At 46.2% G+C, this 27,554-nt stretch overlaps 1 protein-coding gene across 1 annotated transcript in view; it reads right to left on the bottom strand.

Moving 5' to 3' along the window:
* LOC144266498 (NACHT, LRR and PYD domains-containing protein 12-like) overlaps nt 1-24,499 on the bottom strand; it is a 121,802-nt gene extending 97,303 nt beyond the window's left edge. The window contains exons 1-4 of the mRNA XM_077819932.1: nt 24,428-24,499; nt 23,273-23,570; nt 14,822-14,860; nt 12,327-14,037 (exon numbers count right to left, since the gene is read on the bottom strand). Coding sequence (XP_077676058.1) covers nt 12,327-14,037; nt 14,822-14,860; nt 23,273-23,570; nt 24,428-24,499 — 2,120 coding nt within the window. The remainder of the gene's footprint in view (nt 1-12,326; nt 14,038-14,821; nt 14,861-23,272; nt 23,571-24,427) is intronic.
* Between the last annotated feature and the right edge of the window lie 3,055 nt (nt 24,500-27,554).

The following is a 27,554-nucleotide window of genomic DNA, read 5'->3' on the forward strand; positions in this document are numbered from 1 at the left end:
CAACCTAGTATGTGTTAGAGCTGGGGATGAATGGAAGACTGTCTTTCCAACTCATTATGGTCACTTCAAGTATCTCATGATGCTCTTTGATTTGACAAACACACCCACAATGTTCCAACATTTTATTACTGACATACTTTGGGACATACTGGATCAATATTTGGTAGAACACCTGGATAACACTTATTTTTTCGGACAACACCAAACAACACACCATGCACGTCTGTTCCATCCTGAAGAGGCTGCACTAACATGGCCTCTATGCTAAGCTAGAAAAGCGTGCCTTGGATCAGTCCTCCATAGAAATCTTAAGGTTCATCCTACATCCCACTGGTATGAAATAGACCTGCACAAGGTAAAGGGAGGCCTCAAGTGGAACGTTCCATGATGCTGCCATGAACTACAACATTTCCTGTGGTTTGCAAGCTTCTATTGGCTGTTCATCCTGATCACTCGTCTTACTGTCCTGCACTAAAAAAACACCAGGTTCCTCTGGTTTCCCGAGGCCCAGCAGGCCTTTGAGGAAGTAAAACTCATGTTTACCACCACTCCTATATTGGTCCGCCCGGACACCACACAAGCCTTCATAATTGAAGTGGATGCTTCCAATTGGCAATTGCAGTGGTAGTAACCCAAACGTACAGTCCTCAACAATTGCTACATCCATGTGCCTTTTACTCCAGGAAATTCTCACCCACAGAGCAAAATTACAACATTTTAGACAAAGAATTCATGGCAAATAAGATTGCCTTTGAAGAGCGGCATCACTATCTGTAAGGGGCCTGATACCCCATTCAGGCATACACCATCATAAAAACCTAGAATATCTGCATCGGTCCAAAGTCCTCAATCAATGACAATTTAGGTAGGCCTCATTCTTTCTGTGCTTTGATTTCCTAATCTCCTATCATCCAGGAACCAAAAATAGCATGGCTGATGCTCTGTCTCAAAAGGGAGAATATTATGCTGACCTGAAGGACTCAAACCCTAAAATCTCCTGCATCCTCAAACCTTGTAACTTTCTGGGCATGGCTTCCCACCAAGACTTGCTCACCCTCATACAGCCTATGGGATCCCTCCTGATAAGCAGAAGCCATAAGCAAGGAACTCCACAAAGTCCAAGACAGGGTACCTAAATGAAGGGGCATATACATGTTCCCCCCCGCCCCACCGGCCTCCAAGGACTACAGATCTACAAGTATGTCATAACTCCCCACTGGTACGATATTTTGGTCACTTTAAAACTGTGTGCCCAGTCTCTTGTCTCTTCTGATATTCTTGTATGAGTGCCAGAGCACAGGCCTATGGGTCTCTTGAAATGCATGGACCCACTCCAAGGTACTGCACAATAAACCCTTCAGACTCATTCAACCCCTCAAGACTCCATCCGGCCTCTGGACAGTTCTCCTGGATTTTTGTAGTAGAATCACTGAGTCCAGTGGGTTCATGACCATTCTCACAGTAATGGACCACCTCACAAAGATGGCACTCTTCATCATCTGCCCTGGCCCAACCTCCTCCTCCACCTGCCTGGCTCTGGGTGGATCAAATTGTCTACCTTCATGTCTTCCTGGAGCACATCAACCATGACCGCAGTGTGTAATTTATCTCCCACACTGGCGAGGAGTTCTCTGGATTCTGGGCATCTGCTTCTCTCTCTCCTTCACCTACCATTCCCAGACAAAAGACCAAATGGAAAGAACTAACCAGATCCTGGAACAGTATCTTCAATGCTACATAAAATTCCACCGGAACAACTGGCCCTTGCTGCTACCTCAGGCAGAATTCATGTACAATTATGCAGAAGGATTCACCAAGGGCAAGTCATGCCTGACTAACCTAATTGCCTTCTATGATGAGATAACTGGCTCTGTGGATGAGGGGAAAGCAGTGGACGTGTTAATCCTTGACTTTAGCAAAGCTTTTGATACGGTCTCCCACAGTATTCTTGCCAGCAAGTTAAAGAAGTATGGGCTGGATGAATGGACTATAAGGTGGATAGAAAGCTGACTAGATCATCGGGCTCAATGGGTAGTGATCAATGGCTCTATGTCTGGTTGGCAGCTGGTATCAAGTGGAGTTCCCCAAGGGTCGGTCCTGGGGCTGGTTTTGTTCAATATCTTCATTAATGATCTGGAGGATGGCATGGATTGCACCCTCAGCAAGTTTGCAGATGTCACTAAATTGGGAGGAGAGGTAGATACGCTGGAGGGTAGGGATAGGATACAGAGGGACCTAAACAAATTGTAGGATTGGACCAAAAGAAATCTGATGAGGTTCAACAAGGATAAGTGCAGGACGGAAGAATCACATGCACTGCTACAGACTAGGGACTGAGTGGCTAGGCAGCAGTTCTGCAGAAAACAACCTAGGGGTTAGAGTGGATGAGAAGCTGGATATGAGTCAACAGTGTGCTCTTGTTGCCAAGAAGGCCAATGGCATTTTGGGCTGTATAAGTAGGAGCATTGCCAGCAGATCGAGGGATGTGATCATTCCCCTCTATTCGGCATTGGCGAGGCCTCATCTGGAGTACTGTGTCCAGTTTTGGGCCCCACACAACAAGAAGGATGTGGAAAATTTGGAGAGAGTCCAGCAGAGGGCAACAAAAATGATTAGCGGCCTGGAGCACATGACTTATGAGGAGAGGCTGAGGGAACTGGGATTGTTTAGTCTGCAGAAGAGAAGAATGAGGGGGGATTTGATAGCTGCTTTCAACTACCTGAAAGGGGGTTCCATAGAGGATGGAGCTAGGCTGTTCTCAGTGGTGGCAGAACAAGGAGCAATGGTCTCAAGTTGCAGTGGGGGAGGTCTACATTGGATATTAGGAAAAACAATTTCACTAGGAGGGTGGTGAAGCACTGGAATGGGTTACCTAGGGAGGTGGTGGAATCTCCTTCCTTAGAGGTTTTAAAGTCAGGTTTGACAAAGCCCTGGCTGGGATAATTTAGTTGGGGATTGGTCCTGCTTTGAGCAGGGGGTTGGACTGGATGACCTCCTGAGGTCCCTTCCAACCCTGATATTATATGATTCTATGATACGGCTCTGACCCTGGCCACTTGGCTAAACTGTCCTCATCCCAGTTGGCTGACACTGAAAAAGATGGTCCTTCAAGCCGAGGTGGGGCAGGGTGGATGTCTCTGGGAACTGAATATAGGTGAGAAAACTGCTTAGGCAAAAATTGTACCTTGCTAGATTAAGTTTTAGACTTTTAGAACCATATTTTGTTTTGTTTTACTTCTAATTTTCTAACTTTATTCCTTATACTTGAACTCACTTGAAATCCTTGAAATCTGTGTTTGTTTATAAACTTGTTTTACTACTAATCTAAACCAATAGTTCTGTGAGTGTACTAAAGTGAATGTCATCTCCAGTTCATGTGGCAAGTTGGTGTGTTTTGTCTCCTTAATGGAACAAATGAGTCTTATTATTTCTCTGAACTGTCCAGGAGAGGGATGGACATTATAGGCACATGGTTTTGGGGCAATTCAGGACTTGGAGTATATTGGAATCGTCTTGCTGGTTGTAACGAAGGCTCATGGAATCCAGAGTGTGACTGGTGTGGTGCTGGCAGGCTGCTGGGGTCAGGGTCTGCTGGACCAAGGCTTCCGCTATACACAGGCACTCAGTGTGTGACTTGTACGCTCATGTAGCCTGGCTGTGAGCAGCCCAGGTTGGGAGCTCCAGCAGCAAGGCATTGTGAAGTGACACAACCCTTCACTGGTCTGGATTGCACTCCCAAAACTGTGAAGCCCAAAACATACTGATTACAAGTGCTTTAGGTCATAATCATTTGGTTATTGCATGGTGTCACTACAGGGCAGAGTTGAGGTTTCCTCATTTCTATGTCTTAAAATAAATCCGAACATGTTAAGTTTAACCTTAACTCTGAAGTTCTTGGGTTTGATTAAGTTTAGTTTGGGGATAATTTCAACGTCCCTGTTATGTAGTTTACCATAAATTATAGATATGTATTGTCAACTTTTTTCTCTGGAAATATATAGGACACTGGGACAAAATTCACTATTAATTTGGGGAAATAATCTACTTTGTTTTAACTTTAAAAAGTGTGCTTCCTCTCCCACAAGTGGACTCACTGTTAAATGTGTAATGTCCAAAGTCTGAACAATTGCAACTGAAATTACCTATTGCTCTTTGCTTGCTTATGTTGTTTTTTCTTTTTTATTAATAAATTATTCATAATTAATTAGTTAAGAACTTTTGCTAGCCTTTAACCATGGGCTCATCTAAAGCACATGTGACTAAACATACTTGTATCTAAATTAATGGGAGCCATACCCTGAATTGGAAGATAAAGACACAATTATTATTATTTGCACTACTATTGACTGTTTCCATTGACTATGGTTTTCAAAATATCACTCGGTACTCAACATTTCAAAGCATCCCATTTTCACCCACAACCCCTTGGCAATGGAACTTCAGGTTTTCATGCAGGTCCCCACATCTGTACCCTAGAGTTCAGAGTGGGGAAGGAACCTTGACATGGTGGCAGAGTGGTGGGATTAACCTGAAATCCTTTCGAGATCAATTTGAGATTTTTTGAACCAGAAAAACAGATTTTAAAAAGGAATTTTTTTTTTCCTTTGGGGCTGCTGGAAAGGAGGTTCAACTGAAAGCAGCTAGTTTTAGCTGCAGCTCCCCCACTGCAACTTGAGACCATTACTCCTTGTCCTGTCCTCTTCTACCACTGAGAATAGTCTAGAACCATCCTCTTTGGAACCACCTCTCAGGTAGTTGAAAGCAGCTATCAAATCCCCCCTCATTCTTCTCTTCTGCAGACAAAACAATCCCAGTTCCCTCAGCCTCTCCTCATAAGTCAAGTGAAGACACTGCGGTGAGTAGATCTAAGTACATCGACTTCAGCTACATTATTCACATGTGAAAGCAATGCTCCTCTGCCATGTACATTGGTCAAACTGGACAGTCTCTACGTAAAAGAATAAATGGACACAAATCAGATGTCAAGAATTATAACATTCAAAAACCAGTCGGAGAACACTTCAATCTCTCTGGTCACTCGATTACAGACCTAAAAGTGGCAATACTTCTACAAAAAAACTTCAAAAACAGACTCCAACGAGAGACTGCTGAATTGGAATTAATTTGCAAACTGGATACAATGAACTTAGGCTTGAATAGAAACTAGGAGTGGATGGGTCATTACACAAAGTAAAACTATTTCCCCATGTTTATCTCCCCCCCACCCCAAACTGTTCCTCAAACATTCTTGTCAACTGCTGGAAATGGCCCACCTTGATTATCACTACAAAATGTTCTCTCCCCACCCCCACCGCTTTCCTGCCTTGATTATCACTACAAAAGATACTCCACATCGCCCCCCCCCCACTCTCCTGCTGGTAATAGCTCACCTTAAGTGATCACTTTGGTTACAGTGTGTACGGTAACACCCATTGTTTCATGTTCTCTATGTATATAAATCTCCCCACTGTATTTTCCACTGAATGCATCCGATGAAGTGAGCTGTAGCTCACGAAAGCTTATGCTCAAATAAATTGGTTAGTCTCTAAGGTGCCACAAGTACTCCTTTTCTTTTTGTGAATACAGACTAACATGGCTGCTACTCTAATAGCTGAAGTAGCGTAACTTAGATCAATCCCCCCGGCCCCAGTGTAGACCAAGGCTTAGGGTATAAAACAGAACACAGAGTCCCACTGCTTGGCTGTTTGTCCTTCCCCCACCTATGCTGCAAGCAACAAGGACACCCAGAAGACTGAAGATCCAACAGAGAAGACTGGCCGAGGTTTCAATGGTGAAACCTGTGTACTATGAACTGCAATATCCACTGGGGAGAGAAAAACTGCTTAATCTAGATGTTGCCCAGCCTAATAGGGTTGAGAGTTTAGATTGTGTGCTTATGTTTTATTTTCTTTTGGTAATTAACTCTGACTTTTTGTCTATCACTTATAATCACTTAAAATCTATCTTTTGTAGTCAAACTTTTACTGTTTATTGTAACCAGTGAGTTTGCCTGAAGTGTTGATAAATCTGCTCAGGTTTGCAAAGGCTGGTGTATATCCACTTTCCATTGAGGAAGTGGTGAAACAATTAATAAATTTGCGCTGCTCATCTTGAGCAGTGCAAGATGGTATATTCCTGAGGTACAGTACTGGGAGCTGGGGGGATTCAGCTGGCAGCTTTCTCTGTGTGATTCATGACTGGCTCTGGGAGCATTCATTCAATGTAGCTGGGTGTGGGGCTCCATGTGTGGTTGTGCTGAGTGATCACAGCGCCTGGAGGGGTTTGCTGCTTGTCACTAGCAAAGCACTGTGAGAGACAGCCCAGGCTGGAAAGTTAAGGGGGCACAGCGGTCCCACAATCCCAGGCTGCACCCCGGGGATCCCTTCACAGTGAAGAATTCGGGCATCAACTGGCTCCTGTTAGAAAGGCCAAGTGAGAGTGTTAAGGGGACTAAGTGGCAAGGAAACCACGGACACAGAAAAGCAGTAGAAGTGGTTGTTGGAGAGCCAGCAGCAGCAGGTGGCCCAACAGCATCAGGGGCAGCTGCTACAACACATTGCGGCTCAACAGCACCAACCGATGGCCCATCCACAAGAACAGCAGCAACAGCTGATGCATGAGTTGGTGGCCTTGCAGCAGCTGTAGCAAAAATGTCTGATCCAACAGACGTCAGCACTACTACATCTGCAAGGGGAAGCCAAAACCGCCATGCCTGGGCCGGGGGAGACAACCCCTCTGCCAGACTGCCCATACTAGCGCATGAAGATGGGCCCTGAGGCCTTCCTGGTCACCTTCAAGTGTGTAGCCACTGCCCCATGCTGGTCACCAGAGCACTGGGCTACCTTAGTGGTCCCCTACTTAACTGATGCTGCACAAGCCACTTATCAGAACCTAGACCCTATGGAGGTGCTGGACTATGCCAAAGTGAAGGTGGCCATACTTGACCACCTGGGAATCAGTCCAGAAACGTTCTTACAGAGGTTTCATCAGGAGAAATCTGCACTGAAGTCCAACCCCGTATGGTGGCCCAATGTCTGTGGGACCAGTGCTGGTGCTGGCTAAACCCAGAGAGACAGACTGGGGTGCAGATAGTGGAGAGGATCGTGATAGAGAAATTCACCAAAATTCTCCCAGCTGGAGGAAGGGACAAGGTGAAGCACAATAGGTTGTCAACCCTGTCCGAGGTGGTGATGCTACATGGCTGCCAAGGACCTGGCCCCTTCAGCTCTGAGACCAGAAAGCCACAGGAGTTAGGACCCAAATTCCAGCAGAGACCAGATGACGTGCTAAGAACAGGGACCACTTACCAGACAAACCCTGCAAGAGGTACCCTGTGCCAGAGGGAAGAATCTGAATATTGAAGCGGTACACAAGGGAGACCAAAAATCCCAGAGAGAAGGAGACACACCATCCTAGAAAGGAGCACGCTGGCAGGGGCCAGGAGATCCTGAAGCAACGGAGTGGCAACCACTCCCAAAGAAACAAACCCAGGCACAAAAGTGAGGGGGTTCATGGACCGAAAGGAGATGAAGGACTCAGGTGAGAGTCCCTCAGACCAGGCAGAGCCACTAATGTTCGTGCCCCACAGAAGTGGAGGCATTAGACGAGACAGGCTAAGAATGCTTGATGAACAACAGGGACTTTGGGTGGGAGCAGAGAGAAGACCAGAACCTAAGTCATGCCTGTGACCAGATAGTTACCTCTGACAGGGAGGGGAGTGAGGATCTTGGACATCAAAGGGACCGCAATTTGAAATCCACAACAAGAGACTGTACCAAGCGTCAAGGTTCTTTCCCCACTCTGAACTCTAGGGTACAGATGTGGGGACCTGCATGAAAACCTCCTAAGCTTACTTTCACCAGCTTAGGTTAAAACTTCCCCAAGGTACAAATTAATTTTACCCTTTGCCCTTGGAATTTCCACTGCCACCACCAAACTTTAACTGTGTTTACTGGGAAATGTAGTTTGGACACGTCTTTCCCCCAAAAAACCTCCCAACCCTTGCATAGGTGACCACAGACCCAAAACCTTGGATCTTAGAACAATGAAAAAGCATTCAGTTTTCTTACAAGAAGACTTTTAATAGAAGTAAAGGAATCACCTCTGTAAAATCAGGATGGTAGATACCTTACAGGGTAATTAGATTCAAAACATAGAGAATCCCTCTAGGCAAAACCTTAAGTTACAAAAAAGACACACAGACAGGAATAGTCATTCTATTCAGCAAAGTTCTTTTCTCAGCCATTTAAAGAAATCATAATCTAACACATACCTAGCTAGATTACTTACTAAAAGTTCTAAGACTCCATTCCTGTTCTGTCCCTAGCAAAAGCAGCATACAGACAGACCCAGACCCTTTGTTTTTCTCCCTCCTCCCAGCTTTTGAAAGTATCTTGTCTCCTCATTGGTCATTTTGGTCAGGTGCCAGCGAGGTTACCTTTAGCTTCTTAACCCTTTACAGGTGAGAGAATTTTTCCTCTGGCCAGGAGGAATTTTAAAGGGTTTACCCTTCCCTTTATATTTATGACACCAAGTAACAAAAGACCCCCAAACCCAGAAGACGCTGCAGCAGCTGTTAGGTCCCAAGATATTCTGGCAGGAGCTATTACACCTTGTCCACTCAGTGCCGTGTGTCAGACACTTAGGAAGAGAGAAGACACTGCAAAGCGTAGCCCTCCAGTTTTTTTGGCCAGACATCCACAAGGTTTTTGTGCAATTTCGGTGCCTCAAGCCCTGGGTGCCAGCTGACAGGGCCCAACAGGATGCCCAAGGCACCCCTGATCCCAATTCCCATAATGAGAATATGGTTTAAGTGGGTAGGAATGGGCCTGGTGGGACCCCTGAAAAAGAGTGGGTCTGGGTTCCGGTATATACTGGTGATTGTAGACCATGCCACCCGGTATCTGGAGACAATTCCATTGTGCACGACAAAGGCACCTGTTAGAATACAGGCTTGTTTGTCAGCCTGAGATAGAATTTTGGGTTTGACTTTTTGATACTCTTATACTAATATGTGTGAAGAACAGTGAAGAAGGACACTGTGTTGCATTTTCCACAACCAGATGGGGCTTTTAACACAATGAGAAGAGATAAGGGATAGAGCAGTTAAAGTGTTACAGGGCATGGTGTGAGTGCTATATATAAGCATAACTGAACGGCTGCTTGGCTCCTTTCTCAAGCCAAGGACAAGCAATCAGTTAGGAGGGGCAAAGGGGGATGGGATAGGGGAGGCATAAGAAACACTAAAAGCCAAAGAAAAGCCTGCCTTGGCCAGAACACAACCTCACTCCTTACCCCTCACATGGGATACAAAAGAGGTGGGACAATGACCCTTGACTCACGACCATCCAAAATGGAACATGACCGTAAGTTGTATGGGGTGTGACTAGGGGTGTGCATTGCAGGTATATTTGAGCCTGCTAAGAAGGAGGAGGTGGGAGAAATGGGAAATGGCAAATGGGAATGGGGACACAGGCAAGGCTCTGCAGTGTCAGAGCTGGGAACAGAACACTGGGGAAACAGACTCTGCGGGCGTGCAGAGCTATGGATATGTTTGCTTGGAACTAACCCCAATAAACATCTTATTGCCTGCACTTCGGACATCTGGTCTTCTGCTTTCTGTCTGAATGACAAGAACCAGGGGAGGGGGTGAAGGGAAAGCCCTCTTAACAGCACCTGCCATAGTGTGCAAGCTAATGAAGGTCTTCATCAGGGTCAGAATCCCAAAGAAAATCCTCATGGATGGAGGGTCCAACCTCTTGTCTCAGCTGATGAAAGAGTCGTGTGAATTACTGAGAATCAGTCTACCATCCACAGACCGACAGGCTGGTGGAATGATTCAACAGCAGCCTGAAATTCATGCTAAGGAAATGCATTGACTCTGACCCATGACACTGGGATAGGCTATTACTGGTGGTGTTATTCGCCATAGGTGAGGTACCCCAAGCCTCTATGGGTTTTTCCCCTTTTGAGCTCCTGCACAGGTGGCTGCGCAGGGGGGTTCTGGACCTCCTACAGGAAACTTGGGAGGAGCAAGAGGCCTGGGTCATAGGCTTGTTAGCATATATACGGCAACTATTGGAACAACTCAAGCCACTGGCGGGGGGGGGGTTTACCAGGGAGAAGCTACTGAGAACCCAAAGAACTGAAGAACGCCCATACCAGGGGTTCTAAAACTTTTGTACTGGTGACCCCTTTCACACAGCAAGCCTCTGAGTGCGACCCCCTCCTTATAAATGAAAAACAATTTTTTATATATTTAACACCATTATAAATGCTGGAGGCAAAGCAGGGTTTAGGGTGGAGGCTGACAGCTTGTGACCCCCCCATGTAATAATCTTGCGACCCTCTGAGGGGTCCCGACCCCCAGTTGGAGAACCCCTGGCCTATACAATCTGGGACCCAACTGCAGATGTTTGAGCCAGGTGACCCGATATTACTGTTACTCTCATCCTTGGAATCTAAGCTTCTGGCCTGGTGGCAAAAGCCATTTGAGGTGGTCCAGGGTAGGTCTCGTGAACTACAAAATCCACCAGCCAAGGCAACGGAAGGACACACCACAGAAGGTTGTTTAACACAACAACCTCCTGAAGACCTAGAAAGCCTGGGAAAGTTTGATACCCCCAGAACCAGAACTGGGACCTGAGGCATTGACCCTCCCTCTGTGCCAGAGGGGCCGGAACTCAGCCCGGAACAACAAGCCCAACTTAGTGAACTGTCCCTGAGCCTTCCCTGCGATAGTCTCAATATCTAAGTTCCCTCTAAGCTGCACAGCCACTCAGCTTGTTATCAAGGGCCATGCAGGCAAGGAGAGGTGCTCTCCCTCGGCCCCAGGGTGCTGCGGAGAGAGAGGGTTGGGGGGAGTCCTCTCTCCCCATTGCAGCCCCAGGGCAGCCTGAAACCCAGCCCCCTCATCCCCAGCTCCACCCCAGAGCCCACATCCCCAGCTGGAGCCCTCACCTCCCGCACCCCAACCCTCTGCCCCAGCCTGAGCCCCTCCAAACACTCCAAACCCCTTGGCTCCACCCCCACCACACATCACCTCCGTATTGGTGCACATAACAAAATTCATTCTGCGTATGGACGTAAAAAATTAGAGGAACATTGCTCAACATGGCCACAGAGGATAAGCCTGACTCACTGTCACATCACCACCACTCCGGGAAAGAAGGCACAGGACCACCATTGCCCCCTGACAAAGAAAATGTGAAGAGTAGTCGATTTCCCTCTCAGACAGCTTCACGCTAGAATAGATGGGGTAGGGTATCTCATGGATAGGGAAGGATATGGTCCTCATAGACATTAAGGTCAGAAGGGACCATTATGATCATCTAGTCTGACCTCCTGCACAGTGCAGGCCACCGAATCTCACCCAGCCACTCCTGCAATAAACCTCTCACCTATGTCTGAGCTATTGAAGTCCTCAAATCATGGTTTAAAGACTTCAAGGTGCAAAGAATCCTCCAGCAAGTGACCCGTGCCCCATGCTACAGAGGAAGGTGAAAAAACCCCAGGGCCTCTTCCAATCTGCCCTGGAGGAAAATTCCTTCCCGACCCCAGATATGGCCATCAGCTGAACCCTGAGCATGTGGGCAAGATTCACCAGCCAGATACCCAGGAAAGAATTCTCTGAAGTAACTCAGATCCCACCCCATCTAACATCCCATCACAGGCCATTGGGCCTATTTACCATGAACAGTTAAAGATCAATTAATTGCCAAAATCATGTTATCCCATCATACCATCTCCTCCATAAACTTATCAAGTTTAATCTTGAAGCCAGATAGGTCTTTTGCCCCCACTGCTTCCCTTGGAAGACTATTCCAGAACTTCACTCCTCTGATGGTTATAAACCTTCATCTAATTTCAAGTCCTGAAGAGTGTTCCATCTCTAAAAGAGATCATAGCCATCCACAACCTCTTCATATCTCATTCTCTTCAGCTCCACACTCTAGCACTCCATAAGGTTTTGCACTGGAGTGTAAGTGTGATGAAGTTGGGGTATGTATTGCTTGTGATAGCTGTTGGAGATGGAGGTAAAAGCCAAATGGAGCACTGGAGTATCTTATTGACAGTGTGTAGGCAACAAGAAGGTGGAAAGGAGTGCACAAGTTTTTCCCTTTAACTTCTTATTTCCATGCTTTAAGATTTTTGGTGAATGGGGAGTGGTCCTGCCACAGTCTTAATGTCTGTCACTTTTATGGTGGGTCATTCAGCCATTTGTGAGCTATGAAAATCTAGGGGGGAGGGAAATCAATGTTTAAAAAATAACGCATGTTTTACTACTTAAATTATGTAGGTGTTTTTGGAGCTCAGACAACACTCACCAATGTGGCTGCTTGCACAGTCTTGGCATATCTTCATCTTCCATTTGAAAGGCACACACACTTAGATGAAGTGACTCCAGTTTACAGCAATGCTTTACACAGAATGAAAGAACAATTTGATCCATTTTGGTAAAGTAATGGTCAGTTAATTTTAGCTCAGTGTAACGATTCATTGCACTCTGCACACATTTTTTTTCTTGAATTTCATACAAACAGTGCAACTCCTCAAGATAGGAAATAGTCTTCTCACCAACGTAACTGAACAATGACAAAATGGGTTTTTCTTCAACCCACTTTAGTAAAATTTCTTTAATTAGTGGTGAAATTTTACAGCTAAGTATTTTCTCCCAATCCTCCTTTCTCTCATCATTTAGAAGACCAAACAGGAATCGCACTGTTAATGTGGAAGAATTCCCATTGTTTGTATCCCTTTTCAACAACATCTTGACATTTTTCAGAATAGTTTCTGAATCTTCCACTGTTGTTTCTTCTTTCTGCAACACACAAGATAAAGCTGCAAAAAATTCTTGAAAACTCAAGTGAATGAAGCTGTAGACATATTCACAGCCAATGTCTTTCTGAAACATGTTCTCATTCAGAAAGAGAGAGTCAGCTGTATCTAAGCCATGCTGCTTGATTTCATCTTCCTTAAAGAGTATTTCCTGCCTCTTTACTCCATCTGCAGCCAAGGAACAAAGTCCCTTCAAGTTCATTTGTATCTGTTGCTTTGAATTACTGCTGTGACCTTTCATCAGACTGGAGAGATAGAGCATGTAGACATCAGTGACCGTTCTTGAAGTTTGTGCAAGATCTTCACCTGCTTCCATCTGTTGTTTCAGAACGGTGCAGATAATCCAACACACAATGGGAATAAAGCACATGGTGAAGAGCATTTCACGATCTTTTACAAAGTTATAGGCTTTTATTGCTTGTTCTTCATTGTCAAAGAAGTTGTAGAAATATTCTTTTCTCTCATCTTTAGAAAATCCCAAGATCTCTGCATATGCACAACGTTCATCTCCCAACCACTGCCTGAGTGTCTCCAGAGCTGTTGGCCTTGTAGTAATTATTAAGTGGGATTTGTGAAGCACTTTTTTCCTAAATAAACTGCTCAGTATAATTTCCACTGGCTGCTTCTCACAGGGATCAAAGGAGAAATTACTTTCTGACCGATTAAAGGAAAAACTCAGTTCATCAAAACCGTCAATTATGAACAGGAGTTTTTCTGGATTCATCAAAATCTCTTTAGTTGGTGCATTTTGATCAGGACAGTTCTTGAAGATCAAATCTTCAACACATCCCTGCTCACTGACAAAGTTAAGTTCCCTACAATTTATGTAGAAAACATAATCAAACCTGCTCTGATACAGTTCTTCATTTGCCCAGTCCACCATGATCTTTCTTGCTGTCAGTGTTTTTCCAATCCCTGCAGCTCCCTGCAGCACGACAATTTGTGGTGACTGTCCATCTTTATCAGAGTCAAATAATTTGCCTATTGTGATGAGATGAGCTTGCTTAGCCATGATTTCTGCATGTCTCCGTCCCAAGGCCATTATTTCATTTTCTCTCTGCTTTTTGTGACGATGTTCATTTACAATGATCAGCTTTGTGTATCTGTTGTTTAGCTTCACATTCTCACCAAGACGAGCGTTCATGTCTTTTATTGCGCTGTATTTGTTTAGTATATGTTCTCTATACTTCTCTCTGTAAGCTGAGTTAGTGACATGAAGCATTAGATATTACTGTAATGCTACAATAATGCTATTTAAACAATAATACTGTTTCTGTAAGTTAATAGTGCATGTTTCATTATAAGATATCCTGATATAAATTAACTCTGGACCCAGTCCTTACTCACAGCAGTGGCCCCACTGAAATTAGTCTTATGAGGAAAAAAAGCATAGGCTCGTGCCCTCTGTGCATTTATATATATAAGAATCACTTCATCAGTTACTGAAATGTCGCTATATCTAGGATGAAACCTGTCAGGTGTTTAACAGTGCACAATGGCACTCTGTAACAAAGTGATGGATGACATGTATAACTGAAACAGTAATGGGAATTTAGGAGCAAAGAACAGAACTAAATATAACCTAAAATTTGTCCAGGGCTCAGAGGTTTAAAAAAGTCCCATAGCACCTTCAGTGACCACAAATGTTGACCTCTCTTTATTTCACCTCATTTAAAAGATGGCGTCCCTAGCAGGAGAGGGCCTTCCAGCATCATGCTGCTGCACGGGGTCAGTACTGCCTGAGACAAGAGCTCCACCTACTCACCAGCACCATGTTCTGCAGCCCCTGATTCTTTCCTGGAGATCTCCCCATGCATTTCCTCATCCCCCATCCAACCCTGCGTAACCGGTGTGATCTGACGAGACTGCGCTCTGAGGAGTTACTTATTATTTCTACTAGTAAACCCAATGTCTGGCTAACTTAGCCTATTTCTGGTAATCGCTCGTAATTACGCAATGCAATTCCTTATTGAATGTCACATACCATTTGCTGATGTTTCAGGTGTTTGCTGAGGACCCAAAGCTGAAAGAGAAATTTCACATGAATGTTAGTGCAACAAAAATCACAGAGTATCACGCAGTTCAGGACGTTGGGACAAGTCATTCATTCAGGGCTCTCTGCAGCAATAAGCTCCCTAGTAAACCCACGGTTGAGGCAGGCAAAGAGAATTTCTTTGGCGACACTGGTTCAGTGACTTGTTCAAAACGTCCACCAGAAGCAATACTCTTTTTTTTAAAACCACTGGAGTAGCCACGTACGGTATGTCTACACAGCAATGTAATCCTGGGCTCAGTCTAACCCCCCTTGTGTCCATGCACCAATTGTGCTAACCTAGGCCTCAGATCTAGGGTCCCAGGACCTTGCAGGGCTGGAGGGTTTGAGCCCGTGTTAAGCTGGGACCTAGGATCCAAGCCCTATTGCTTTCCTGTGTGCACATAGCCCTGGCTTGACTTGGGTCCTGGAAGCCCTCTGGGTGTATCCCAGAGATCCTGGTGGCAGAGGAGCAGCGCTGCAGGCAGCCAGCCCAGCAGCCAGAAGCTCCATTACTGCCTGGCCTAACATGATCCCTGTTCCTCTCCCAGTGGCAGCAGCTCCTCCTCTGGCTCCTCCTCGCTGCTGCACAGAGCTTCCCCGAACCAAGGGGCAAAGCTGCCAGGCAGGAGGCAGCTCCCAGCCACTGGGATGTTGGGAGTCTTCCCTCTCCTGGCCATGCTGAGCTGGGAGCCCTGCTGCTCCCCCTCCCTGCAGGGCAGCTGCATGGTCCCTACTCCACTCTCTGGCCCTTGCCCCCAGCCCCTCTGGGGCTGCATGTGCAGGGCTGCCTGGGCTGCACGCACTGTCAGGGGACTGAGTGGGAGTCAGCCCGCAAAATTCCCCCACTGCCTCCCTCAGTGGTAGCAGCTCCAGCTCCGCCTTGCTGCATGGCAGTCGCTTGTTCCCACTGTGCTCTCTGGCCCTTGCTCTCGAGCCCCCTGGGGCTGCGTGTGCAGGGGTGCCCCAGCTGTGGCACAGTCAGGATGGTAAGTGGGAACCAGCCACAAACCATCCCCGCAGCCTCCTTGTAACGGCCTGGCACTGACCTCTCACGAGTGCCCCTTCTGGTCGGGTGCATCTTCAGTCTTTAAATAGCTCCAGTCCTGGTATCAGGCCGTAGCCCCAGGGCTCCTCCCTGCCAGCAATAGATACGTCCTCTGTGCGCCCTTCTGGCCCCAGCTCTTCAGCCAGGCCACTACGTAATTCAGATCCCCTTCTTGAGACTTATGGCTGTCCAATTACAGGACACTTTCCCAGTGGCCTATGGGGGGCATCCAAGTCCACCCACTACTCCAAGTCCCAGCCTAGCGACCCTAAGAATAGCTGCCACATGTCGCTGTGTCCCTTTAACTAAGCTGCTTTCAGTTCCTTAGGTCACTTTCCCACAGCCCCAGCCTTCACCAGTGCTTCACCCTTAGCTCAGGGCTCTTCTATGTTCAGGGCCAGCAGCCAGCCAGGAGCTCTCTCGCTCCCCCAGTCCCAGCTGGCACGGATCTGTCCATGGTGCTGCAGTTCCCTTTGGCCAGTCCTCTGGCTCCAGCAAGGAACTGCCTGCCTCTGGCTTTGCAGGTCCTTTTTAGATGGCCTTCCTGTGCCTTGATTGGCTGTGTCCCTTGAAGCCACTCTAGGCTGCTTGGAGGACTCCTCTACTACTCCTTTCCTGGGACAAGAGTGGCAGGATCCTGAGGCCGCCAGCAGGGGGCCTCTGGGCCTAGTGCACCCCATCACACTCCTATGGTGGTATCGGCGGCTTTGGCACCAGCTCTTCCTTGCTGCTGTGCAGAGCTTGCCAGGAACAAAGCTGAGAGGTGGGAGACGGCTCCCAGCTGCCAGGATGTTCGGCTTTATGCCTTCCCTGCAGGGCAGCCACTTGGTCCCACTCTACTCTCTGACCCTTGCTCCCAGGCCCCTCCTGCCCTCCCTGGGGCTGCATGTTTAGAGATGCCTGGGCAGCGTGCGCTGTGAGGGCAATGAGTGGGAGCAGTCCCAAAACCTCCCCACAAACTCCAGGGATCCTTTATCTCTGCCTCCCGGGGTGCGGTGGGGGCAGGGATAAGGGATCCTTGGGGGGAGCACACTTCACCCCAAGCCCTGGGGAAACACAGCAGCAGTCCGTAGCTGGCAGCAGCCAGCCTGGGGTGGGGGGGTGTTTTTCCTCTGATACCGTCATTTTATGTCAAACTTCAAAACAGACAAAAATAAATTAAAAAACCCAAACAAAAACAGCTTCATTGAATAGCCCATTTTTAAAAATTAAGAATTGCAAAGTTTCATTTAATAGTTTGGCAGCCCTGGAGACTGACGTCATAATTATCCACAGACCAGGAGCACATGGGAATTTTCCTGCCAGTGTGACTCAGCCGAGAGGTGGAGAGCCCAACTCTCAGATTAGATGGTAGTTCAGTATCAAGCCTTCACAAACTGCAGTCATTCTACTGAGACAGCTGCCAAAGGCTCTAATTATGCAGCTGATGTACTCATGTGTCCTTATGGGCGCCTGAATCCCATCAACAGCACCATTACAGTTAACAGATAGGGTGGGCATTAGTTTTTCCCCACAATGGAACATATTCGTAGGGCTAGAGTGCTGACTCGGGGATGGGGGGGCACCAGGCACTCTGGGATAGGGTTACTTTGACTCAGGTCTGTGCACTGCAGCGTGGAGTCTAGAACCCTAGGTTCAAGCACAGGTCAGAAAATCCTTAACCTAGGGTTAAAATGCAGTGTAGGTGCTCAAACTCAGGGTTCCCTGACATGGGTCAGCTGACTCAAATCCCACGAACCCTAGGCTTACATTTCTAAGTAGACACAGCCATAGTGTCTTTCTTAATGATATTTGAGCACTGAGATCTGCTAATGAAAAGCCCTATATTAGAGCTGGGTATTATTATAAAAAATAAAAAAACAATCTGAAAGGGTTGGAAGCAACCCACCAAAGAACAAGACAAATAACATTAACAAAGTGGGGGTTTTCTTCTAAAAAGAAAAAAATAGAAATTTCAATACTGCTGCATTTAGTCATCCCCAATTTTGGCAGGGGTCTCACAGCAAGCCCAGATAAGTGGTTTGGAAGCTTTCTCAGTCCTATAATTAAAGGGGCACTAGTTCTGAAGATATCTTTTCTTGCAACTGTATATCAGAAGCTTCAGTTGAACAAAAAACACTTTAAACACTCAAGCCTTCTTTATATATAATAAGCAGGACAGAATTTTTTTAATAGACCAATTTCCGCCCACAGGTAAGCAGCTCAAGAGGGTAAATTTATTATGATACTTCCTAAAACTTATTTTTGGGCTGTCACATGGCATGAGGAATTTAATCCACAAATAATATTTTATAGAAATTTTTAATACCTGAAAACAGGGAGCCTGATTCACCACTGTCCTGCACCTTGGGTAGCCATTTATACCTGTGCAAAGCGTACCACATCATCAGCCTTGATATGGCTTATTTGTGCCTCTTTGAGGATACCGGAGGGCCATAGAGCCATTGTAAGCAGCCTCCTGGGGATTTCCAGTGTGTGGGGGAATCCTTAGGGAGAGGGACAGGGAAGGCCGATGTAACCAGCAGTACCCCACTGCACATCAGCGTAGGAGCGGTGCTGGGGGCGTGGCTGGGGAAAGAGTGTGTGCCTTGCCAGCTGCCTGAATGGATCCTTATGGCTCCGCTGCCAGAATGAGCTACTGTAAAACCACCTTTGTCTTCCCGCCATCAGCTGCACCAGGTGCTGCTCTAGCACAGCTGAGGACTGAGCCCAGTGAGTGCAAAGGGGTTACAAATAGCTACCAAATCAGAAATCTCCACTCAGCGTATACTGAATGGAGCATTGAACATCCACTGAGTGCTCATTTTACACAGAGATTAATGGCTACACAAAGTATACAGCAGTTTACAATCAAGCCCATTAGTGTGCTCCTAACACCACATCCTCCTGGAATGTTGTGTGGCTAACACAATGCTATTATTTCTGGATGTGACAGAATTTTCATCCTTAGCCCCTGTTTTCAGGTGCTGAAAGAGAAATTATTGAACAGTAACTGGGGGTTGTTCAAGCGTGTTGCCCCTGCGTATTCAGACTTGATTCCTGCAAAGGAACTGTGCTGTGAGCTTCCAAAATCCTCTAAAGAGCAATATTCACTGGGGCCACTCCTCTCCTTCCCTCCCTCATGCAGGGTTCCTAGGGCATAAAGTGGGGAGTGCCCCCCACCGCTCTTCCACTAATTCAGGAATACTTAACCTACGACTCTAAAGAAGTGAGGTGGGTGGGGAGTGTGAATTCGCAGAGGGAACTAGTTACTGATAGGTAACTTCTCCTTCTTCTTCGGGGTGCCTCTACCCGTTCCCACCCGTGCACATGTAGCAAGCGGCACAACCCCAGGAAGCAGGGCTGAGGAGTTCCAGGTCAACAACGTGCAGCAGCGCTGGGTGAGGCTACAACTACATTGCATTCAGCAGCTCTGGGTCCCAGATCAAGATTATTAGTAACAACTGCTCTTGCTCTTCCAAATCAGATTTCAGCTGAAGGGAAAAAACGGCCTCAGGCATGTACAGATTTTCAGATAGCAGCCTTGTAAACTTGCTAATGGATACAGTAAGAAAGCAGGTTATGGAAATTGCCTTAGGTCTAGTTGAGTGAACGCCAATATTTTCAGGGGGCTGAATGCCTGCCAAGTCATAACAACTGTGACACAGAGTCTGATTTCCTTTGGACCACCTTTGAGCAGTGATGGACTGGTTTCAGCCTCTCTGATAGGATCTTCTGTGGCAAAGTGGCCTAGTGGCTAGATCTCTGGCCTTACAGACTGAAAGACCAGCTAAGAGTGTGAGTGTAGGGGGACCTGGACCCTCCCTCTCTACTGAGTCGCAGCCCAGGGCCCTGTGTAGATCAACCCTCTAAACAGGGGAGATGGGTCTCCCTCCTGGTGAGGAGTTGAGACCCGCTTCCCTGGGCTACTTCCTACAAGTCTCTTCAGTGTGGGGTATGGCCCCACTAGTCCAATTGCCCTGAGTGCTGGGGCTTGTTTGCAGCCTCCCCTTGGCAGGGGAGCCCTTACTTGCCTCAAGTGGCTGTGCTGGCTGGCAGGTCGCTGATCCATCGCTTCGGGCAGGCAGACAGAGAGCTCCTGTCTCCTTGCCAGTGATCATGCTCAGTCCCCAACTGAGCCAGGCTCCCTTCTTTTCTCCCCCTCTCCAGGCCTGGCATTGGCCGCAGGTATAGTGGGGTGGGGCTAGCTGAACCCAAAGATTTTCTTTAACCCCCACTGTGCCAGATGGCAATTTCTCTGCTTTGCGTCCTCACACCATGATAGTCAAAAAAGCATGAATGGCCGTAAATAAAAGGAAACAGGAAGGCAAGAAATGAACCAATATGGCTAAACAGCAAGTTGAGAAAGATTACTGGAGTCAAACAGACACCCTTCTGAAAATGGAAACCCACCCTAGTGAAGCATAAGGACCCAGGAATGCACATAATGGATCAGACCCAAGGCCCATGTAGTCCAGTTTCCAGTCTCCAAAGGAGGCCAGATCCAGATGTTTCAGAGGAGAGTACAATAACCATGAAGTGAGCAGATGTGGGCTCCTCTGCCCTTCATGAAGGGCTCCTCCTGGTTCCTAGTAGAGATTGATTTAAACCAGGAAGTATGAGGCTTTATATCCCTTCCAAAACTCATTTTCTAGCATTAACTACAACTCTGGATATTCCTGTTATCCATATAAACATTCCATCTTTCTGTGAATCTTACTAAATTCTTGGCAATAAGTTCCACAGTCGAATTAAAGATCATGCTCGCACCAAACTAATCTCCACAGTGGATCAATCAGTTCAGGATAATGTCCTGGGAATCTATTGAAAGAAGAAAGGCCCTGACAAACAGGGAATGATATGGCTGATCAGCTAACCTGGGTGAGAGCCCTGACTTGCACTCCCTGGATTTCCAAGGTCTTCCTAAAGCTACAGTAACCATAGTTACCCAAGAGCAAGCTAAGCACTGGGAACCAGAAACCATGGTAGTCACTCCTGAAGACAGGATCCTCTCAAAGCACCCTGGTCTTTGCCTATGAAGACTTTGCAGAGGCACATCTAAAAGGACCTAATGGTGTCCAAGCTTTATCAATAGATAGAGGACCCTGTTACCCATCCTATCACATCTGAGAAACTGGCAAAAGGATGAACAACCAGAGACCGTGTTCAATCTAAGAGAGAGGATTTTTTATGCAGACTAACCCTGACCTACAGCCATGAATGAAACCACATTCCCCAGCATGTGGTATCCATGTCCTACTGTGGGATTATGCTACTCCATGCACATAGTGAGACATGCTGAGGACATCCCTGCCCCCAGACCATGTATGATCATCTGAAACAGAGTCCTTCTGACCGGAGTAAGAAAGTAGCTAGCTGTGTCCAGGGAAGCCTCAGCTGCATTAAGTTCCAGCCTGCACAACCTACACACCGTGCACCCCACAGGGCTAGGGAATCTCCTTCCCCATGTCAGACATTCAAACTGACGGGGTGGGCCTAGAGACCCGTTCCTCCCAATGAAATCCATATATGCTCACAATAACCTGCCCCAGTTCTCAGAGTGGGAGGAAGGTTTACCGGACAATGATACAGCTCATACAACAGCCACACTACCACTCAATCATGTTTTCAGTAGATGGCGTCTGCGCCTTGGCAGAAACTCAGACAGAGGATCTCACTTTATCTCAGAGGTGATACATATGCTGTGCAAGACACCAGGACTAAAACAGAAGCTCCATATTCTACATCACCCTCAATCCTCCAGATAGCTCAAGTACATGAACCGGACAAGGATATTTATCATGAAGATATTGGCCTCAGAAAATGCCCACCACTGGCTGAGACCTGAAACTGCCACTAGCATTAATTGGCCATGGGATCAATTCCAAACAATCCACAAATGTCACCCCTTTCAAGCTTCTGACAGGTATGACTAGAGTCCTCCCCATGAATCTGCTATTCCAGACTCCAGACACAAGAGTTACAACGGTCATCCAACAATGCTTAGTAGAATTAAAGCATCTCTTGCAAAACCATATTTTCATTTGCTTGACAGAAGCCAGAGGAGAGTGCCCAGGAACAAAAGCCTTGTTATGATACAAACGCTTCTGAGGGAACATCATACTGGGACAGAGTATTTTATTTTGACTATATCAAAAAGACGAGAAGGGTCAAAAAGTTCCAATCTAGTTGGAAAGGGCGTTACCTCACCACAGGCAAAATCTCCCTTGTAGCATATGAAATCAAAGTGCTGGAGGGAAGGCAAAGCCCCATCTTCAAGTTGGTTCACAAAAGCCAAATTAAGCCCTGGAAAATCCAAGTTGCCCCTTCAACTCAGGAAAAAGACCTGGGCTTCACTATGGACAGCTCAATGGCAACTGCTGATTGCTCAGTGACAACTTCTGCTCAATGTGTAGCAGTGGTACAAAAATCAGACAAAATGTTAGATTACATAAGAAACAGGGTGGAAAAAATACACAAAATACATGGCATTACATAAATCAGTGGTGGGCCCTAACCAGGAATACTGTTCATCCCAACTCCAAAAGTACATAGCAGAATCAAAGGGAGTTCAGAGAAAACAGCAAGAAAGATTCGGGGCGTGGAAAAACTCAAATGAAGAGACCGAACAAACTAGAACTCTTTGCCTTTGAGAGAAGACAAATGAGAAAACAGTCATGACAAAACAATGTCTAGTATAGAGAAGATAGAAGACAGGGGGAATAGAAGTTCCCAGTCTGATACAATATCAAGAGGACATTTAATGAACTTGAAAGACAGCAAATTAAAAACTGATAAAAATAAATTTTCCACACAATGCTTAATTAGCCTGTGGAACTTATTGCCACAGTGTATTGAGGCTGAAAGTTTAGCAGAAGTAAACAAAGAATTATTATTTATAGGGATAATAGGCCTATCTAGTTATAATAGTAAACATTTAAAAAACGAACAAGAGTTCTGGAAAGGATATAAACTTGTGCTTCAGGGCATAAGACCTAATCCCTCCCCCAACTCCCCCCATATCTGCCTTACTATTGAGGTCACAAGGAAACTCACTCTATGGGCAGATTATCCTATAACTGTAGGATTTCTAGCACCTTCCTCTGAAGTATCTGGCAGGGGCCACTGTCAGAGACAGAATACTGGACTGGATGGACCAGTGGTAGCATGGTAGCTCCTATATTCCTAAAAATGCATGTGTAATCTGGGAGGTCAGGCCTCACCTGCTCTGCAGTTTCCCCGGATTCACTCTGACTCCCCTCAGGTTGTGGAATCTCTTAGTTGTCATTAGTTTGCTGCTGCTCCTGCTACAGCTGCTGTGGGGGATATGCATGGAGAAATAACTCAGGAGTCAGAGTCACTTTGGATTTTTTTACCTGTCTTTTTTCCCTGTTCGAGTTTCAAGGCAGAGTTGTTGAGATTGAGGGTAGAGAAGATTTTGATAGCTACGTCCACAGCACTCTCCTGACCATAGCGTTCTTTCAGGAGTCTCACAGCATCTATCCTGTCAGCCTTCTCCAGTTTACTCCAGGGGATTGAGGGTTTGTCATCAAAGGCAAACTCAGATAATTTGTGTCTAAATTTTTTAAAGTCTTGCTCTGCAAGATCCTCCAGTCCCTGCACGAGGATGTCACTCAGTGTCTTTCTGCTCATCATGAGTCTATTAGGAACTATCTGAAATGGGAACAAGAACATTAGAGGATTAACGCTAAATTCTGGACATCATAAAGTTGTGATCCCAACAATTAAGTGCACCCAGTGACTGCACAAAAACACCTTTCCATCTACCCACAGCTACCACATTTTGTGCAATTCCATGTGTCACATTTTATCCAAGTTACTTACTGAGATAATTTGTACATTTATAAGTTCACATATAACAAGCTTCAGCTTGTGGGGATCACATCCTGGCCCAAGCAGTGGCAGGGGTATGACACTGCTGTACAAAACTTGGCAGCTATGCCTGGGGGAAGTTGGTGGCTCTCTGAGTCGCTGGGTGGGTGCTGGGGCACCTTGGGATGGCTGGGAGTATGGGGTGGATGAGTGCTGGGGTTACTGGAGATGGGCATTGCTGACTGCTGGGTCAGTGCTGGGATGGCTGGTGCTGGGATGAGGGTGGCAACGGCTGAAGAGAGGGGGTGGTGCTGGTGACAGTGCGAGGGTGGCTGCTGGTAGGTTGGGCAGGGAGGGTGTACACTTCTGGTGCAGGGATTGGTGGGGGCCGGGCACCAATACTGGGCCTCCCAGCTTGTGCTGCTCCCACCTCTCTTTGCTCCTTCCTACCCAGGACCCAGCTAGAGCAAGGAATAGCAGGACAGAAGGTGACCGGCTGCTTGCTCAGCCGGTGCCACACTGGTCTCTAGAAGACACAATGCACAAGTGCAGCCGTTGTCCACAGCTCTGCCAAATGTCTGTGATGTTCAGAGGGAGCTGTGGGCAGGTGGGACAGGGCTGCCTGATGCCTGAGTGTCCTGAGAGAGATTCAATACTTGGCAGCCCTGTGACCGAAGATCAGACCAGAGACAAGATACCTGGTGGTACTCTCTGAAACACCAGCCACAGGCAAAGCTCTGGCCACAGCTGTCTCTGAGCACCAACGCCATCGGTAGAGGGATCAATGTCTACAGAGTAGAGCTGGCAGTACAGAAGGCCTCCCTTATACACACACATCCCTTATCTGAAGGTGATGGGTTCAGTCAGGGCCCAATTGAGCTTGACCAAGCACTGCACAGAGGTGCACAGCACCCAGAAGGTCCACACAAACCAGGCCCGAAGCTGAACCCAGAGTTGCCAGGATATAAAAATTTTATTAAAGCTAATGTTAAAAATGTACATAATGCACAGGTTAGGAAAAGAGTGTGTACACATTTGGGTATAGTGCTTAGATTATCCACAAATACAAAGTTTGTTTAAAAAGTCAAAAATACATGAAGTACATAATCAGCAATAACCCAAATTTAGAGAATAGAATTAACAATATAGTTTAGATATTAGCATCCAAGTATTTGGGTACATCACTCATGAAAAAAAGTTATACAGAGAGTTGGGGGCAGAAAGCAAAATATATCCATGAGTGGAGATTGTCCCTAAGTAATTGAGAATTTAGGGCAGGTTGTCTGTTAGAAAATGCAGTCCATCAGGAAAGTATTTGAGTTACTTTCCTGACTGCGCTTCTCATTGGCACTCCAGCTCATCTAGGGTGACCAGATGTCCCGATTTTATAGGGACAGTCCCGATTTTGGGGGCTTTTTCTTATATAGGCACCTATTACCCCCCACCTCCTGTCCCGATTTTTCACACTTGCTATCTGGTCATCCTAAACTCATCACTCCTGGTATTGCCGTTGTCTGGTGATGTGTCCTATGTAGATGTCCCCCGACCACCTGATGATGTCTGACATCATGAGTTGCCACACCAGCCGAACGTAGCATTGACTGACTCCACATTCTCTCAGCACTTGCTCATTACCAGGGTCCCATGCGCCCAGGGCTCCAATGATCACAGATTGAATATGAGTCAACAATATGATGCAATTGTGAAAAAGGCTACTATCATTCTGGGGTTGGGAGTCAAGGAAGTGCATGACAGACCAAGTCCCTGCCCAGAAACAGATTGTTAAATACAGTCTGTTCTTGGGGGCTTAGGTCTGGTCAGGGTGGATCACTGCCATCAGTATGGACTGCAGTTGCAGCAAAATAGCCTTCACTGCAAGCTTTAGTCCATATAGAGGAGTGATACCAGGTGACAATTCCTCAGGTCATGGAGATCCCCCTTCTTGGGCACCAGAGCAAGCACTGCCTGCCTGCCTGCCTGCCTGCCAGCCAGGGAGAGAATTCCATTCCCCAGAGATTCAGTCCAGACATGGATGAGGTACCAAATGGAAGAAACCTGCTGTCAGTCTTTCAACGCCCAGAGATTGTTGTTGGGCGTAAGACACAAGTCTTCTAAACTCCAGGTGCTTTGTTCAGATGGGTCTGAAGGACAGACATCCACTGACAAAAGTGCAGATGTTTTTGATCAAAGCAAATACAAAAGGTTTCTGTGTAGTCAGAAATGGCAGCAAGTTCTTCTACGGTATCATCAGCACAGGAGGCATGTCCTTTCTAAACAGCAACAAGGGTCAACCATATAAGAGTCAAACATAAGTTCCTCCACAATCACTGAATTACAGGTCTAGGATCAAATCCTCTGCTATTTTAATGAGAGTAATTCTGTTGAAGCCAATGGTACTAGCTGTGAGAGGAAAGCAAGCAACATCTGACTCCATATCTTTAATATTCACCTACTGTTTAATGAGTTCAGAGGAGGTCAAAATGAATCAGAACAAAGAACATTCTGTATCATTCCAGCCCCCATTCGGGGTAACAAATAATCTTAATGCTTCCCTGATTTGTATTGACAGATTCAGTGTTTGTAACTGTTCACCACACAATTTTCAGACTCTGGGTTTTTTCACAAATGTTCAGCATCGTTATTTACAGGGTGTTATTTGTCACCTATATTGTGCGGCACTGTTCATGCTCCATGAAAGGATATTTTAATTTTTTAAACAGGAGACAGATCACATAATGACTAAGGCGCTTCCACACAGATTTTCCAGTCAATAATTATTTATCCAGACATTTGTCATTTCAGATTATTGCATTTTACGTTATTGAATTATTTTCCTGAATAATCCAGCACTTATCTGAATGTTCACAGATAACAACTAATAAAGATTCCTCAAATAGCATTTTAAATCACGAGTCTGCTGTATCTGTATATCACCCTCAACAGTGTTCTCACTGATGTCCATGGTAAAGGAAATGTCATATGCAGGAATGTGTAATGAAAGATCAGCATTACCGTTAAAGAAACGGATCATATTCATACCAGAGGAGTGGAACCAGCTCTGTCATGTACATCGCCCCCACCCCATGTCCCATCAGAGATCTAAAGCTGAACATTAACTGTACATCCCAGTGCCTCTGGATTCTACCATAATGAGTACAGGGACTTGACTCTGGCCATGCCTAGTTTTTTGGAAACCCACACTCTCAACCCTCTTGCTGTTTTACTGTCACTACTCAGTTTCCATTGACTCTGATTACTGTGCACACACAGCAGCTATTAGGCTCACATGTCTTTTTACAGAGCATCAGAGACATGAATAATCCCCGTACTTTGTATTGTCTCCAGCTCCTTGTCTATGACAAGAAGTGAGGGCTGAATTCGGTTTGCTGTAACTCACTTTCTGTTTGAGAGGAGTGTGTGTTTCTTGTTCCCTTTCATGCACACTCCAGCCATCAGATAGAAGGATTGGGCCCTGTATCTCTAGTTTGTTTCTAAAACCTTGTATTGTATAACAAGCTCCTTGAATCTCAGTCACAGAATCATAGAAATGTAGGGCTGGAAGGGACCTTGAGAGGATGTCAAGTCCAGCCCCCTGCATGAAGGAAGGAACAAGTAAAGTGAGCCCGTCCTGACAGGTGTTTGTTCGACCTGTTCTTAAAAGCCTCCAATGACTCCACAGCCTCTCTTGGAAGCCTGTTCCAGAGCTTAACTATTGTTACAATAAGAAATACTTTCCTAATATCAAACCTAAATCTCCTTTGCCGAATATTAAGCCCATTACTTCTTGTCCTACCGCCTGCAGACATGGAGAATAATTGATCACCA

This window comes from Eretmochelys imbricata, chromosome 6 (assembly GCF_965152235.1).
Source record: "Eretmochelys imbricata isolate rEreImb1 chromosome 6, rEreImb1.hap1, whole genome shotgun sequence".
NCBI classification, from domain to species: Eukaryota; Metazoa; Chordata; order Testudines; family Cheloniidae; genus Eretmochelys; species Eretmochelys imbricata.